Here is an 18,998-nt window from a genome sequence, read left to right on the forward strand (position 1 = left end):
AATTAGGGCTGTAATTCAAGGAATTACCACATCGCCACACAGGCTTAAATAGTCGTGTTGGGAGAAATGCAAAGCACATTATTTTAATGGTGTAATATGCAAACTATGGGTCGTTCAATTACATGGCTTAACAACGCATAAATGATGCGAGTCTTGTTATTTGGACTGCGGGGTCCGTGGTAATTCATTCGGAGGGGGCAGTGTGCTTTCCCATACAGTAGAATATATTCCTGTGCTCCAAGAGCTGCTGCCAAACATTTAAGGGAATAAAAATTAACGATGGAGAATCTGAGCGTTAAATTAACAGTAATTATATGACCCGCATGCTGTAAAGTTTCAATTTTTAACGGTCTAATTAGGTAACTGTCTCCCCATACATCAACTCGTATCCCTCTGCGAATTTTTCACAAGAACTCGTTTGTGTTCAAATGCTGTGGGGGAAAATAATTACATTTCATAAATTGTTCATGTAATGAAAAATCTAATGATGAGTTAGTTAAATATATGATGTTTTTAAAATCTTCAATTGTTCCATACACACTCCATTGATTCACGTTTAGAGAGTAGGCCTATTAACGTACACAAGACCCATAATCTCACTTGATCTAGCCTACTATCTCACTCTTTCAGCAAGCAATCTTACAAATGGTCATCTGGGGGAAAAAAAACGTATTGGTAGGTATTCTTTTTTTTGTGTCACTGGAAAACCCTAATTTATAATAATTAGGATGAAGACAGACCTGTTGGCCTCATAGACGAATCCCTCACTTTTCATTATGTAGATGTGATGTTACCATATTAACATTCAGGACATGCCTGTGACCACTTCCTGTCCCCTCCTCCAATTGTACTGAACTGGAGGAAATACAATGCTTATAATTCTCATGCCATAGGTTAGAAATGAATAGAAAGGATTTAGACTTAGACACAGTCATAATTTAACATGAAGGTAACAGGTAGTCTGATATGTAAAACCACTGAAACATGTCCTTGAAAACCTTATATCCAGACCAATATCCCACTGCATTGGACCGTTGCTACCTTTCAGTGGTCAGGTTATGTCACCATACAGAGATGAATTAACTGCATATACTTACTAGCTTTTTGCAAGGTAATTACATACCGGTACATTATTCAACTAGTAGTATAGGCTACTTGTGTAAGGATTGGTGTGTGTTAAGTTGACCCATTTTTTCCCCCTACAGCTCTTACATATAGTCCATGCTGTAATTGGTGTATGTATCAAAGGAAATTGGATTGACAGGTTGCGTGAGAATTAATAGTGCGTGTGTGTGTGTGCGCATACGAGTGAGGGATCGAGAGGGAGAGAACGAAAGAAAGAAAGACAGAAAGAAAGGAGTGACGAAAAGAGAAAGAGCGGTAGAGTAGGGAGAGGGAGAGCATGGAGAGTATTAATTGTGTGTATTGTGAAGGGTTTGGCAAAGTATGGCTCTGGAGGTGCTGGGGAGCGAGCCCTCCACATGTCGGTGTGATCAGAGCCAAGCTCTCAGGCTCCTGTATTCCAATGCAATTAGGCCCCTCAAAGGCCTGCTTAAAGCTGCACCCCTCAGCAAGCAGAGCCCCAGTGGTTCGACTCTATTGTGGTGGGAGGTGTATTCTGTCCCTCTTTAAACCTGGATGAGACCACCCAGTGAAGAGAAAAAGGGAGGATTACCCAATGTATAGTTCTCTGGAAGTCCACTGATGAGCTGATCTTTAGACTAACCACCCCCGACAATAAGATGGGTTGGTCCTAGAGCTATGGATGTAGTTTTCGGTTAGTGCCATTGGCGATCTTGTTCATTTCAACTTTTAAAACGGAGGTATTTTTAGCATTGGTTGTAAAAAAAAAACATGTTAGTAGGTATTGTTAGTTGGTAAATTGTTAGATCGTAGCCTAGTAGTTCAGAAGTTGTAGTTTCATCCTACCATAACTGTCAAATAAGTCAACAAGTGGTGTATATGCCTACATTCTCCTCCTCCACATTGGCAGCGGTATTACAACTATCTCAACAGCATGCTGTTTTAAAATAAAGCGTGCCACGCTCTCAGTGAGATCTCTTGGCTCCATTTCATCATGTCTTATTCCCCAGAAAGCATTTAACGCAGATTTACAACCTAACACTTCTCCCGAAAATACACACACAAAAAAATCTGGCACATAAACACCTGCATCGCTCCTCAAAAGCATCAACAGATTAGGGAGGTAATCCACACGACCATGTCTTTGATTCTAGGGTTGGCAGACAGTAATGCCAAGCATAATGCCCTGAATTATTTCATACCCTCCCAGCACGCCAACCTGGCACAAAGCATTTCCTTTTCAAATCTTTTTGTCGGATGCGCTTTTGAAGAATTCTCCACACACATCTGGTATGATTCTCTCTTCCCTGTCAATGCATTATTACCCTGTTAGGTGATCCTATCAAAACGAAAAGGGAGAGATGGAATCAGAGGTTGTCCCTATAGGGTGTCTGAACTCGAGGGTGAGGAGCCTCCCTTCGGTTCCCTCCCTTCTTTCTCTGCAAGGACACGTGTGAGACGTGTGAGACAGACCGAGTGTGTCTATGTATCTATGTATGTGTGAGAGAGTGATGGTATATCTTTGTACGTGTGTGTGCGTGCATGCGTGTGTGCGAGATCTCGCGGTCCCATCGCTCATCTGCGGCTCGATTAGCCCCACGTGCCTCGTTCGTCAGACGTGGAGTCGGAGCAGATGGTTGGTGATGCTGTGTTACCACGCTGCTGCGCTATGTAACGCTATTCTAATTGAAACATCAATATAGCCGTGTCAATACGGTAGAGGTACTTCACAGCGGTACCATGGTCATCTGGGAGAAAGATCTTATGTTCACAAACCACATCTTGGGAAATAAACTTTTTGATCATGTTGTTTTGTTTTGATAAATGTTTTGATACTCTTGTTAAAATCAAACGGGCTAGGCCTACCTACCATGTTACTGTTATCAAGTGTGTAGATGGTTGTGTTAGACCTCGCCTTAATAAAACAATGTATCTCACTCCTCTATGCCCAATGTGTGATTGTATTGTCTTATACGAGTACTTATAAAACCGTGTCCCTCCATTACAAGTGGACATTTGGGTCCTGAAAACATTGAAGACATGAGCCAACCAACTATTTGTTTCTTTGTCAGTGTGCATTTAAAAAAAATTTATTGATAAAAGGCCGAGAGCGTTCAAATTGCTATTATCTGGATTATCATGTGGTTATTTGAGATCAGTGGAGGACAGGGATAAATTAGACAGCTGAAATGTCATTTGTTGTTTGTCCAACCCAATGAGGAATGACACAGTCAGTTAATGAGAATGTAATTCATTTCCTGAGCTGAATTCACACTTCCATGAAGTAAAAACAAAAACACAAATGTAGCTTTCATAAACCTTTACAACTTTGGCAGCACGAGTCAAAACAGGAGGTGGTTATTGAGAATTGTGCAGAATTATTTATTTTCTAAACAAAAACGTTTTTGTGAGAATGTATTTTATTCACAAACCTCATCCTCTTTATTAAGGCTATGTAGAAAATGTCTTTCTCTCGCTCTCACATTTAGGCAAATGTAAACACACAGATCCCATAGTTCTCTTTACAGTCTCTGTTGGACCAGGGCTGAGAGATGCTTTTTCAACTCTACCCCTTGCCCTCACTGGCCGGTGCCCCTGCTCTGCCCCTGCCCTCACTGGCCGGTGCCCCTGCTCTGCCCCTGCCCTCACTGGCCGGTGCCCCTGCTCTGCCCCTGCCCTCACTGGCCGGTGCCCCTGCTCTGCCCCTGCTCTGCCCCTGCTCTGCCCCTGCTCTGCCCCTGCCCACGGTCTGCCCTGCGTGCCGTTGCTCTGCTGGTTCGGAGAAGATCCGTAAGGGGCATCTCTCGGACGTCCACGGCGACATCATGCAATAGCCGTGTCCTTTTTTGAGGTGGTGAGGACCTGGTGACTCCGCCCACACTGTCACGGCGTTTATGCATCATCCCAGGAGGCTCCACCCCCACCACTGGTCCTGCCCCCAGGAAGTTCTGCAGGGCAATGTCTGCCCATCTTAACTGGAAGAGACAAACAAACAGCAAACTCAAGCATGATGGCAGAAATAACACACAGAAAACACAATGAGCTGTATTGAGGATCATTAACCCAGCCCATGCAGACAACTAACAAATAGAAGACAGCGCACGCAGAATAAATACTGTATTGTCTCTGGTAGTCAGTCACCTGTGGAGACTGATTCCCTGTAATGGACTTATAGAGAAACCAGTTGGTCTTCACTTTATCCCTGAGAGTGTTCCACATGAGCTTTAGGTGGGAGTGGAGGTCTGCTCCGTCAGTATCATCCAGATCCAGAACATTGAAGGACTGCACCGGATGATGAACCAGTTCGGAATTCTAAAAGAGAAAAAAATAGACACATCCCAAACATGAGACATGGTGGTAAATAAATGAAAGAAATTCAGAATCCAGGGAGATCTTACTGATATGCTTCGATAGAATGAAGTGTTCTTCAAACACTCACATAAACTCTAAGTGCACTGAAGCATTTCAGTTCCTTCTAATGTCATTTGTGAAAATAAAAGCCCAGAGGGGGTATGAACAACTGCAAAACTATAAAAATCAGAGAGCGAATAACCTAGAGAACTACAGTAAATGCCATCATACCTTGTTTTTGGAATAGTAGAAAATAATATACAGTGGTGTAAAGAACTTAAGTAAAAATACTTTAAAGTACTACTTAAGTGTTTTTTGGGGGGGTATCTGTACTTTACTTTACAGTGTATATTTTTGACAACTTTTACTTCACTACATTCCTAAAGAAAATAATGCACTTTTTACTCCATTCATTTTCCCTGACACCCAAAAGTACTCGTTACATTTTGAATACTTAGCAGGACAGAAAAATGGTCCAATTCACACACTTATCAAGAGAACATCCCTGGTCATCCTTACTGCCTCTGATCTGGTGGACTCACTAAACACATGTTTCGTTTGTAAATGATTTCAGAGTGTTGGAGTGTGCAACTGGCTATCTGTAAATAAATAAATAACTAGAAAATGGTGCTGTCTGCTTTGCTTAATATAAGGAATTTAAAATGATCTATACTTGTACTTTTGATACTTAAGCATATTTGAGCAATTACATTTACTTTGATACTTAAGTATATTTAAAACCAAATACTCTTAGACTTTTACTCAAGTAGCATGTTAATGGGTGACTTTCACTTGAGTCATTTTCTATTACGGAATCTTTTACTTTTACTCAAGTATGACAACTAGGTACTTTTCCACCACTGCCAAAATAGTCTAAATAGACTGCGTGAGCACAGGGGGGAAATCGGACTGAACATAAAATCATAGGAACGTTTGAACTTTAAAGTCAAGCACATCACTCCCATCTGAAATATTAGTTTAAAGATCATCTCTTCTGATTTAAAAATGAATATCTGTCGGCAAAGGTTGGTGAATGTGATATTTGGGTAAAACAAATATGTTGTCGAGGTGGAGGATTTGAACCGGAAAGTTCATAGTGGGTCTGTAGTGGGGAGGCACTGAATCTGCGGATTCCGCTGGTTCACATTTAGCCAAATATGTTCATTCAACTAGAAATTGTTATTTTTACCTAAACAAAACACAGTGGAGCTAGTTACACACAGTGCTTTAAACATACATATTTGAAATACATACATTGTGCATTTATACAATAATTATTATTCAACATGTTCTCACCTGGAATTTGAACTCACAACCTCATGGTTCATGGAATGCTGTGAACCAAGAGGTGGGGAGTTCAAATCCCAGGTGAGGACATGTTGAATACTAGTTACTGTATAAATGAACATGCACAATGCAATTGTTGTATGTAAGTTGAAAACATTGTACGTTAAAAGCACTGTGTGTGCCTCCCGAGTGGCGCAGTAGTCTAAGGCACTGACTTGCAGTGCTTGCTGTATCACTAGAGGTCCAGGCTCTGTCGCAGCCGGCTGCAACTGGGAGACCCACGTAGTGGCGCACAATTGTCCGGGTTAGGGGAGGGTTTGGCTGGCAGGGATGTCCTTGTTCCATTGCGCTCTAGCGATTCCTGTGGTGGGCCGGGGTGCAGTGCATGCTGACACGGTCAACAGGTGTACGGTGTTTCCTCCGATACATTGGTGCTTCTGGGTTAAGCGGGCATTGTGTCAAGAAGCAGTGCGGCTTGGCTGGGTTGTGTTTTCGGAGGATGCACGGCTCTCGACCTTCGCCTCTCCTGAGTCTGTGAGGGAATTGCAGTGATGGGACAAGACTGTAACTACCAATATTAATACCATGAAATTGGGGTGAATAAGGGGTAAAAAAGATAGGTAAAAAAGCACTGTGTGTAACTAACTGTACTGAACTAAATTATAAACGCAACATGTAAAGTGTTGGTTTCATGAGCTGAAATAGAAGATCCCAGAAATGATCCAAATGCACAAAAATCTTATTTCTCTAAAATGTTGTGCACAATTTTGCTTACATCCCTGTTAGTGCAAACAAAATGCCACAGAAGTCTCAAGTTTTGAGGAAGCGTGTTGACTACAGGAATGTCCACCAGAGCTGTTGCCAGAGAATGTAATGTCAATTTCTCTACCATAAGCCACTTCCAACATCGTTTTAAAGAATTTGGCAGTATGTCCAGCTGGCCTCACAACCTCAGACCACGCACAACCACGCCAGGACTTCCACATCCGGCTTCTTCACCTGCAGGATTGTCTGAGACCAGTCACCCGGACAGCTGATGAAATTGTGGGTTTGCAGAACCGATACATTTCTGGCATGCTGGAGAAGAGTGTTCTTCCCAGATGAATCCCAGTTTCAACTGTCCGGGCAGATGGCAGACAGCGTAGCACGTATGGCGTCGTGTCAGCAAGCAGTTTGTTGATGTCAGCATTGTGAAGAGAGTGCCCCATGGTGGCAGTGGGGTTATGGTATGGGCAAGCATAAGCTACAGACAACAAACACAATTGCATTTGATCAATGGCAATTTGAATGCACAGAGACACTGTGACGAGATCCTGAGGCCCATTGTCTTGCCATTCATCCGCCACCATCACCTAATGTCTCAGCATCTGCATCTCAAGGATCTGTACACAATTCCTGGAAGCTGAAAACGTCCCAGTTCTTCCATGGCCTGCATACTCACCAGACATGTCACCCATTGAGCATATTGGGGATGCTCTGGAACGACCTGTACGACAGCGTGTTCCAGTTCCCACCAATATCCAGCAACTTCACACAGCCATTGAAGAGAAGTGGGACAACATTCCACAGGCCACAATCAACAGCCTGATCAACTTCATGCTAAGGAGATGTGTCGCACTGAATTAGGTAAATGGTGGTAACACCAGATACGGACTTGTTTTCTGATCCATGCCCCTACCTTTTTTTAAAGGTATCTGTGACCAACAGATGCATACAGTATCTGTATTCCCAGTCATGTGAAATCCATAGATTAGGGCCTAATTCATTTATTTCCTTATGTAAACTGTAACTTAGTAAAATCTTTGAAATTGATGCATGTTGCATTGATATTTTTATTCAGTTTAGTTCCACAGGCATTTTTTTGTAAAATTCCACACAAACAAACATCTAGTTGGATGAACATTAGAGACAAATTGAGTAAACACATAATTTTATGTTGGCAGACATTTTGCCAAAGTTTTCTCATGTTGAAGCTAAGTTTGGGCCAACCAAAACGTAATGCTCACTTAAATTCATGTAACTTAATCATATTTAGTTGAAACAACTAGATTTTACCTTTGACTGGGTTTTCAAGATAAGTATGGCTCCAAAAAAACCTCTACATACTTTCATTCACTCTCCCTTCAAATCTCCCCCCACCCCCCTTCCATTAGAGGAAGCTGACAGAGATGTTTCTTAGAACCGTCCCTCCCCCACTGTCACCATGGGACAGTAGAGGTCCCCTCCCTAACGGATCAAACAAAGGACATCATTTGTAGGCCAAGTCCTTTTCTGAGCCCCCTCTCCTCAGCTCCGCATACCAATCCAATACAGCCCAAGGAGAAAACGTCAGCGTTTGCGTTTGGGCCGGGGGTTAGAAGGTCTGTTTACTCTCCGTCAAGCATCGATTTATCCTTTTCTCCAATTTATTTCTCCTCCACGCCTCTGCGATCCATTCAGTTCTGCCTCTGGGGGGGAACAACCCCAGGAAATACATTGTCTTCCCAAGTGAACAGGCCCACAACGTAGCCGAACACTGACACAGCTCATCTAGAACACAGATAGACAACATGGGCCATCTACACTGACTGACTATCTACGACGTACACTACCATTCAAAAGTTTGGGGTCACTTAGAAATGTCCTTGTTTCTGAAAGAAAAGCACATTATTTGTCCACTAAAATAACATCAAATTGATCAGAAATACAGTGTAGACATTGTTAATGTTGTAAATGACGATTGTAGCTGGAAACCACATTTTTTAAAATGGAATATCTACATAGGAGTACAGAGGCCCATTATCAGCAACCATCACTCCTGTGTTCCAATGGCACATTGTGTTAGCTAATCCAAGTTTATAATTTTAAAAAGGCTAATTGATCATTAGAAAACCCTTTTGCAATCATGTTGGCACAGCTGAAAACTGTTGTTCTGATTAAAGAAGCAATGAAACTGGCCTTCTTTAGACTAGTTGAGTATCTGGAGCATCAAGTTCGATTACAGGCTCAAAATAGCTTTCTTCTGAAACTCGTCAGTCTATTCTTGTTCTGAGAAATGAAGGCTATTCCAGCCAAGAAATTGCCTGGAAACTAAAGATCTCGTACAACCCTGTGTACTACTCCCATCACAGAACAGCGCAAACTGACTTTAACCAGAAAAGAAAGAGGAGTGGGAGGCCCCGGTGCAAGAGGACAAGTACATTAGATTGTCTAGTTTGAGAAACAGACGCCTCACAAGCTCTCGACTGGCAGCTTCATTAAATAATAGCTGAAAAACACTAATCTCAACGGTGAAGAGTTGACTTAAACCTAAGGTTGTCTCCCACTGTGACGACCTCCCTACAGAAAGGCATGAAAGCGGGAAAGACACCTGGTAAAGCGTTGGGCCGGTAACCGAAAAGTTGCTGGTTTTGAATCCCTCAAGGGCCCTCGAGCAAGGCAGTTAACCCCCAACAACAACTGCTCCCTGGGCGCTGATGACGTCGATTAAGGCAATTCCCTGCACCTCTCTGATTCAGAGGGGTTGAGTTGAATGCATTCAATTGTACAACTGACTAGGTATCCCCTTTCAAGTACGTTGCCTTTGAATTTTCATTGAATAATAAACAGTGCAATCAACTGGCCTAATACTATAATGTATATTTAGTAAATTATGGTAATCATGAACTACCAACATACAAAACAACATTCAAAGTGAGGTCACACACACACACACACACACACACACACACACACACACACACACACACACACACACACACACACACACACACACACACACACACACACACACACACACACACACACACACACACACACCTGAGGTTGATCAATGCAGATTTGTCCAGGGGAAATTGAAATCCATAGGAAATTAGGTGACGCCAGTGATTTATTGTAATAGTAAATCAATGTGTGTGATGTGTGTGTGTGTGTATAGTTAACACACTTGTAGAACAGGGTGCACAAGTGTATGTGTGTGCGAGAGGGATTGTGTGTATGTGCCAGTGTGTGCAAATGTGTGTGTGTGTGCCCGTGGTGCAGTATACCTTGCGTTGGCGCGGGACGGGGATGTCATCAGTGCCCACCTTCCTGTCTCTCTCTAGCTCAAAGGCCCTCTGGATCAGGTCCTGAGGTGGGTACCTGTCCCGAACATACAACCCCGCCCGAGGGACATGGTGGTATGCCCCCATGGACAAAAAACTCTGCAGGGGCTCTTCTAAGAGAGCGGGGGGGAAAGAACATCATTATGTTATATGTGTGCTTATATTTGTGTGTGTGAGTGTGTGAGTGAGTGAGTGAGAGAGATAGTATGTTTGTGTGCGTGCCTATAAAATAAACACTCAAACATACATAGGTGCAAGAATGTAAGACTTATAGGGTACAGGGTATGAGACTGATTGTCTGTATGCATATGGACGCGACAGACGCAAGAGATTGTGTGAACTCAGTTAAAGATTCGGCCCTTGCTGTTCTCAGGTGCACCGTTTTATCCTGGCTTGTTTTGTCCAGATTTAATTGTTTTTTGTTTTTATTGGGGGGAAAAAATAAGACAACAAGGCGTTCCGACACAGCGGTGGCAGCGTCTAATGGAGAGAGTGTAACTGTGAATGGAGACATTCATCTGCAGACGTGGCCCATGAATCGCTCTGCACAATGCCCAGCGCCAGGATGCTCAGATCACCATTGCTCACACACACACACACATACACACACATGCACGCATTCACACAAACGCGCACACACAAGCGCGCACGCAGGCAGACAGACGCACGCCTGACGCAGTGCACACACGGATGCTCAGATCACCACTGTTCGGGGGAGGAGGGTAATCACACCTCCACAGAGACAGAGAGAGCAGGGAGAGGAGAGGGGGAGGAGGAGAAGATAGACAGAGACAGGAGGAGGAGGAGAGGAGCTGGAGGGAAGGAGAAGAGGAAGGCAGACTAGAAGAGGAGGAGGAGGGGGAGAAGGAGAGAAGAGGCTTGAGAGACAGGGGAGGATTAGATAAGAAGAGAGGGGAGAGTGGTGAAATTGATGTTTCCTACCATTTGATTTGGGTGAGAGAACCCAGGAGGCACATCAGATAGAGAATACACACACACACACACACACACACACACACACACACACACACACACACACACACACACACACACACACACACACACACACACACACACACACACACACACACACACACACACACACACACACACACACACACACACACACAACCAAGAATAACATAACGGACTGAAGCCTTACAGACACACAAAAAAAAAAAACATACAGTAACCTATTTTACAAACAGGCAAAGAAGAACAAACATATTTAAACAGCTTACAAATGCAGTAAACCAACAAACAGTAAAGCATCCCCCCCCCCCCCCCCCCCCCCACACACACACACACACACACACACACACTAGCGCAGATCTGCTACTATAGAGGAACATCAGGGACAAACAACTCAATTAAACACACCGTCCCTGTTCAATTACTGCCACATAATCACAGCAATTGACTTTCACTTACAGCACACAACATGCACACGAGTGAAACACACCAGAAACACACAGACAGCACAATCACAAAGACAGCACCTAGCTGGTTTCATCCTACACATTGATGTGCGCAGCAAAATACCTGTTGTCTTGATGCAGCAGCATACTGTGCAGAGGGAAAACACACACACAAAGTATAGCTATATTGAGTGGCACTGACTAATAGTTAACTATACCTAATGATGGCTGTAATGATGACCTACTGTAGCATCTTCAACACCAGAAATCTCATAGAGATGGAAACCCCACAAATTCACTGCAAAATTGCAATTCTATGATATCGTTGGTGATGGGAATTGACCATATCTCCCTCCCTCCCTCCCTCCCTCCCTCCCTCCCTCCCTCCCTCCCTCCCTCCCTCCCTCCCTCCCTCCCTCCCTCCCTCCCTCCCTCCCTCCCTCCCTCCCTCCACTGGTTCATCTGAGATTGGATATCTGAGTATCTGTGCCTTTGTGTGTGTGTTCATAAAAGTGTGTTTTCAGTCTGCATGTGTTTTTACGCAGGCAGATCGCTCAAGAGTCTATTCATGTCCTGGGGACGTCAGAAAATACCTTCAGAATCAGCCACTAGGGGCAACAGTGAGCGCTATTATCATCAAAGAGGCTTGGGTTTTGCTAGGGTATTGTGAATGAGGGTAGCGGATAGGCACAATCCCATGACTGGATTGGAAGGTTGCATGTTTGATCCCATTGCGGGACACTCGTTTTTATTTATTTTTTATTTAACCTTATCCCAAACCTTAACCCTTACCTTAACCATTCGGAATGACTGCCTAAACGTAACATTTTAACCCTATCAAAAACCTTAACCTTCTAAATTTGACGTTGGGAGAAACGTGGATAAATGTCTAATTCTGCAGTGAGACGGAGAGCTCGTTGTGTTTGCGTTCTCAGTTCAAAGTGTGTCTTCACACGGAGAGCAGATGGACTAACAGCGTGAACTACAACTAGATCCAGGAATGAAGAGCTGGATAGAGAGAGTGAGGAGGGAGGGAGGAAGGGAGAGAGGAGGAACCAAAGAGGAGGTGGGCTATGAAACGGATTACGTGTCTCTGTCACAGCACCAGCTCCTACCTCTTAAACACGGCCCCTGGCCTGCCCGACCTGGTGTGTGTGCCTGTACAGTATGTATGTGTGTGTGTGTGTGTGTATGTGTGTGTGTGTGTATGTGTGTGTGTGTGTGTGTGTGTGTGTGTGTGTGTGTGTGTGTGAGGGCACAGGGGAGCTGACACACACTGAGGAGGGGGGCACCAGGGTTCTGCCGGGGTCACTCAGTAATTACACATCAGACTTCCCCTGGTCACCACCTGCCGCCGCTGCCAAGAGAAATGGCTGCAGTTATCATAGAGGGGAGGAGGGAGGGGAGAGGTTGAAGAGACGAATAAGCGGGACAGAGACATACTGTAGAACTGACTTCACTACAGTTACTGTACAGCAGTGGGGAAATGGGAGTGGACTCACAGTTGGTACGAAGAGAGGGAGACTTTCCTGATGGGTGATATAGAGAGGAGACAGACGGACGGAAGAAAGAACAAACAGAAAAATGGACAGACAGACGGACAGACAGAGTGACGCACACACACACACAAACACAGATGCCTCGTACCATGCAGGCTCCTGTGTGGGTTGTAGGTGCCGTAGAGGAGAAGTGTGACACTGAGGATGGCCCCCGCTGCCTCCTCTGAGCTAACCCTGACACAGCGGCCCACTGTCCCCTTGTTGTCTGTCACCTGGGGGCCCGGGACACAGCACTGTTACACACACACACACCCTGACTGTATACAGTCAAACTAATAGCAACACTTTACACACAGTTAATACAGAATTTATACAGAATGTATACTGAACACAGATATAACATGCAACAATGTCAAAGATTTTACTGAGTTACAGTTCATTGAAGGAAATCAGCTAATTGAAATAAATAAATTAGCCTCTAATCTATGGATTTTACATGATTGGGCACGGGCACAGCCATGGGTGGGCCTGGGAGGACATAGGCCCACCCACTGGGGAGCCAGGCCAAGCCAATTATAATTCGTTTTTCATCACAAATGGGCTTTATTACAGACAGAAACTCCTCAAAACTTCACATTTTAGAGTGGCCTTTTATTGTCAAGGTGCACCTGTTTAATGATCATGCTGTTTAATCAGCTTCTTGATATGCCACACCTGTCAAGTGGATGGATTATCTTGGCAAAGGAGAAAAACTCACTTACATGGATGTCAACAAATTTGTGCGCAACATTTAAGAGAAAGAAGGTTTGTGTCCAACTGGACAAATGTGGGGATATTTATTCCGGCTCATGAATCATGGGACCAACAATTTACATGTTGTGCTTATATTTTAGTTTACTTTAGTTTAAGTCAGCAGTTTACATACATCTTAGCCAAATACATTACAACTCAGTTTTTCACAATTCCTGACATTTAATCCTAGTAAAGATTCCCTGTCTAAGGTCAGTTAGGATCACCACTTTATTTTGAGAACGTGAAATGTCAGAATAATAGTAGAGAGAATGCTAATTTCGGCTTTTATTGCTTTCATCACATTTTCAGTGGGTCAGAAGTTTACATACACAATTAATATTTGGTAGCATTGCCTTAAACTATTTTAACTTGGGTCTAAAGTTTCAGGTAGCCTTCCACAAGCTTCCCACAATAAGTTGGGTGAATTCTGGTCCATTCCTCCTGACAGAGCTGGTGTAACTGAGTCAGGTTTGTAGGCCTCATTGCTCGCACACGCTTTTTCAGTTCTGCCCACAAATTTTCTATAGGATTGAGGTCAGGGCTTTGTGATGGCCACTCCAATACCTTGACTTTGTTGTCCTTAAGCCATTTTGCCACAACTTTGGAAGTATGCTTGGGGGTCAATGTTCATTTGGAAGACCCATTTGCGACCAAGCTTTAATTTCCTGACTGATGTCTTGAGCTGTTGCTTCAATATATAACCACCTAATTTCCCTCCCGCATGATTCCATCTATTTTGTGAAGTGCACCAGTCCCTCCTGCAGCAAAGCATCCCCACAGCATGATGCTGCCACCCTCGTGCTTCACGGTTGGGATGGTGTTCTTCGGCTTGCAAGCCTCCCCCTTTTTCCTCCAAACATAACGATGGTCATTATGGCCAAACAGTTCTATTTTTCAGACCAGAGGACATTTCTCCAAAAAGTACGATCTTTGTCCCCATGTGCAGTTGCAAACTATAGTCTGTTTTTTTTAATGGCGGTTTTGGAGCAGTGGCTTCTTCCTTGCTGAGTGGCCTTTCAGGTCATGTCGATATAGGACTCATTTTACTGTGGATATAGATACTTTTGTACCTGCTTCCTCCAGCATCTTCACAAGGTCCTTTGCTGTTGTTCTGGGACTGATTTGCACTTTTCGCACCAAAGTACGTTCATCTCAGGTAGACAGAACGCACCTCCTTCCTGAGCGGTATGACAGCTGCGTGGTCCCATGGTGTTTATACTTGCATACTGTTGTTTGTAAAGATGAACGTGGTACCTTCAGGCGTTTGGAAATTGCTCCCAAGGATGAACCAGACTTATGGAGGTCTACAATTTATTTCATTTTTTTCTGAGGTCTTGGCTGATTTCTTTTGATTTTCCCATGATGTCAAGCAAAGAGGCACTGAGTTTGAAGGTAGACCTTGAAATACATCCACAGGTACACCTCCAAATTATTAAATTATGTCAATTGGCCTATCAGAAGCTTCTAAAGCCATGACATAATTTTCTGGAATTTTCCAAGCTGTTTAAAAGGCACAGTCAACTTAGTGTATGTAAACTTCTGACCCACTGGAATTGTGATACAGTGAATTATAAGTGAAATAATCTGTCTGTAAACAATTGTTGGAAAAATTACTTGTGTCATGCACAAAGTAGATGTCCTAACCGACTTGCCAAAACGATAGTTTGTTAACAAGACATTTATGGCGTGGTTGAAAAACGAGTTTTAATGACTCCAACTTTAGTGTATATAAACTTCCGACTTCAACTGTATATACAGCATTTCTTTACAGTATTTCGTTTGAAGTCTTTACAGAATTTCTATAATCTAAATCTTAATAGACCTTGTTATCTACACCGTAACACTCTGTCAATGTGTGTATAGAATACACGTGTAATGTCAGGTACTAGGCTCTAGGGCAACAATAAGTCAAACACTCAAACAGTCCAACACAGTATAGCCCAGTCCATTTGAGTGGCATTGGCCACACTGGCCGTGTGTTTGAATGTTGACAGTGTGTGTGTGCTTGTTGAGTGAGTATGTGAGGGGAACAGATACCATTCCCAGCAGCCCCCAGCTGAGCGCAGCATTGATTTGTTGTTGGTAAACAAACAGTGTGATGCCAAAGGTGGGTCGATAGCCGGCCGTCCATGGCTGAGAGGAGAGAGAGGAGACCATGCTCTAATGTAGAGCTGGATCGCAATCTGACACCAATAGTCTCACAGGTGAAACGGAATCCCGAATTCCAATCAGGTCAATTACATTTCAGTTTGAATTACATTAAATTCTATTAAATTCACTTTAATTTCGTTGACAGGGCACTTCATGTGTGACTTTATGCGAAAACATACTATAACATCACAATCATAGATCGTGCGTATATGGAACTATGATTTGATGATCAAGTACAGTGCCTTGCGAAAGTATTCGGCCCCCTTGAACTTTGCGACCTTTTTCAGGCTTCAAACATAAAGATATAAAACTGTATTTTTTTGTGAAGAATCAACAACAAGTGGGACACAATCATGAAGTGGAACGACATTTATTGGATATTTCAAACTTTTTTAACAAATCAAAAACTGAAAAATTGGGCGTGCAAAATGATTCAGCCCCTTTACTTTCAGTGCAGCAAACTCTCTCCAGAAGTTCAGTGAGGATCTCTGAATGATCCAATGTTGACCTAAATGACTAATGATGATAAATACAATCCACCTGTGTGTAATCAAGTCTCCGTATAAATGCACCTGCACTGTGATAGTCTCAGAGGTCCGTTAAAAGCGCAGAGAGCATCATGAAGAACAAGGAACACACCAGGCAGGTCCGAGATACTGTTGTGAAGAAGTTTAAAGCCGGATTTGGATACAAAAAGATTTCCCAAGCTTTAAACATCCCAAGTAGCACTGTGCAAGCGATAATATTGAAATTTAAGGAGTATCAGACCACTGCAAATCTACCAAGACCTGGCCGTCCCTGTAAACTTTCAGCTCATACAAGGAACGACATTTATCAGAGATGCAGATCAGAGATGCAGCCAAGAGGCCCATGATCACTCTGGATGAACTGCAGAGATCTACAGCTGAGGTGGGAGACTCTGTCCATAGGACAACAATCAGTCGTATATTGCACAAATCTGGCCTTTATGGAAGAGTGGCAAGAAGAAAGCCATTTCTTAAAGATATCCATAAAAAGTGTCATTTAAAGTTTGCCACAAGCCACCTGGGAGACACACCAAACATGTGGAAGAAGGTGCTCTGGTCAGATGAAACCAAAATTGAACTTTTTGGCAACAATGCAAAACGTTATGTTTGGCGTAAAAGCAACACAGCTCATCACCCTGAACACACCATACCCACTGTCAAACATGGTGGTGGCAGCATCATGGTTTGGGCCTGCTTTTCTTCAGCAGGGACAGGGAAGATGGTTAAAATTGATGGGAAGATGGATGGAGCAAAATACAGGACCATTCTGGAAGAAAACCTGATGGAGTCTGCAAAAGACCTGAGACTGGGACGGAGATTTGTCTTCCAACAAGACAATGATCCAAAACATAAAGCAAAATCTACAATGGAATGGTTCAAAAATAAACATATCCAGGTGTTAGAATGGCCAAGTCAAAGTCCAGAACTGAATCCAATCGAGAATCTGTGGAAAGAACTGAAAACTGCTGTTAACAAATGCTCTCCATCCAACCTCACTGAGCTCGAGCTGTTTTGCAAGGAGGAATGGGAAAAAAATTCAGTCTCTCAATGTGCAAAACTGATAGAGACATACCCCAAGCGACTTACAGCTGTAATCGCAGCAAAAGGTGGCGCTACAAAGTATTAACTTAAGGGGGCTGAATCATTTTGCACGCCCAATTTTTCAGTTTTTGATTTGTTAAAAAAGTTTGAAATATCCAATAAATGTTGTTCCACTTCATGATTGTGTCCCACTTGTTGTTGATTCTTCACAAAAAAATACAGTTTAATATCTTTATGTTTGAAGCCTGACATGTGGCAAAAGGTCGCAAAGTTCAAGGGGGCCGAATACTTTCGCAAGGCACTGTATATCTGATTGGTTTGTTTGTTTGTCTGTCTGTGTCTAATGAGAGATTCTTCGTTGGATTTACTTTAAATACCAATTGTCATAATCCCCTGTTGTCCGGACAAATGTAATGGGACTAGTATTTCTACAATATATATATATATTTTTTTAAATGAAATTGCACTTTGAGTTGTATATGTAAGAGATTAAAACAACGGAAAGGGAGAGGCAATAGAAGTGACTGATACTTTGTGACAATACAGAGTGAGAAACAGATGGGCTATATTATAAGAAACAAAAGGCACCTAGGGCCAGATTTCCGCCTTTCTTACACATGTCTTTCCTACACACTTCTCAGAAGTTGTTATTCAGACTTACCTTCTGAAGGTGCGTAATGGCCTTTGCAGGCGTGGTTCCCTTCTGCGCTGAATAAATGTAATTCAACCGCTGAAAACCCTCCCACTTGCTGGATTTTCTCATGTTGCATAGCTATTTTCACGGCTCTCCAGAGGATGTTTTATCGGGTTCAAGTCCGGGCTCTGGCTGGGCCACTCAAGGACATTCAGAGACTTGTCCCGAAGCCACTCTTGCGTTGTCTTGGCTGTGTGCTTTGGGTCGTTGTCCTGTTGGAAGGTGAACCTCCGCCCCAGTCTGAGGTCCTGAGCGCTCCGGAGCAAGTTTTCATCAAGGATCTCTCTGTACTTTGCTCTGTTCATCTTTCCCTCGGTCCTGACTAGTCTCCCAGTCCCTGCCGCTGAAAAACATCCCCAAGGCATGATGCTGCCACCACAATGCTTCACCGTAGGGATGGTGCAAGTTTTCCTCCAGACGTGACGCTTAACTTAAGGCCAAGGAGTTCAATCTTGGTTTCATCAGACCCGAGAATCTTGATTCTCATGGTCTGAGAGTTCTTTAGTTGCCTTTTGGCAAATTCCAAGCTGGTTGTCTTGTGCCTTTTACCGAGGAGTGGCTTCCGTCTGGCCACTCTATCATAAAGTTCTGATTGGTGGAACGCTGCAGAGATGTTTGTCCTTCTGGAAGGTTGTCCCATCTCCACAGAGGAACTCTGGAGCTCTAAGCGTGGCCATCGGGTTCTTGGTCATCTTCCTGACCAAGGCCCTTCTCCACCTATTGCTCAGTTTGGCCTGGCAATCAGCTCTAGGAAGAGTTTTGGTGGTTCCAAACTTCTTCCATTTAAGAATGATTGAGGGCTCTGTGTTCTTGGGACCTTCAATGCTGCAGAAATGTTTTGGTACCCTTCCCCACATCTGTGCCTTGACACAATCCTGTCTCGGAGCTCTACGGACAACTCCTTCGTCCTCATGGCTTTTTCCCTCACGGTCAGCTGTGGGACCTTATATAGAATTTACCACAGGTGTGGGACCTTCAATTGAATTTACCACAGGTGGACTCCAATCAAGTTGTAGAAACATCTCAAGGATGATCAATGGAAACAGGATGCACCTGAGCTCAATTTCGTGTCT

At 43.5% G+C, this 18,998-nt stretch overlaps 1 protein-coding gene across 1 annotated transcript in view; it reads right to left on the reverse strand.

Annotated features, from left to right (window-relative positions):
- Positions 1-3,761: 3,761 nt before the first annotated feature.
- Positions 3,762-18,998, reverse strand: part of LOC139385550 (PC3-like endoprotease variant B) — a 151,724-nt gene continuing 136,487 nt past the window's right edge. Inside the window, exons 18-21 of the mRNA XM_071130706.1 lie at positions 12,869-12,992; positions 9,747-9,916; positions 4,225-4,395; positions 3,762-4,058 (exon numbers count right to left, since the gene is read on the reverse strand). Of these exons, the coding sequence (XP_070986807.1) occupies positions 3,762-4,058; positions 4,225-4,395; positions 9,747-9,916; positions 12,869-12,992 (762 nt within the window). The remainder of the gene's footprint in view (positions 4,059-4,224; positions 4,396-9,746; positions 9,917-12,868; positions 12,993-18,998) is intronic.

Source organism: Oncorhynchus clarkii, chromosome 3, assembly GCF_045791955.1.
Source record: "Oncorhynchus clarkii lewisi isolate Uvic-CL-2024 chromosome 3, UVic_Ocla_1.0, whole genome shotgun sequence".
Lineage (NCBI taxonomy): Eukaryota > Metazoa > Chordata > Actinopteri > Salmoniformes > Salmonidae > Oncorhynchus > Oncorhynchus clarkii.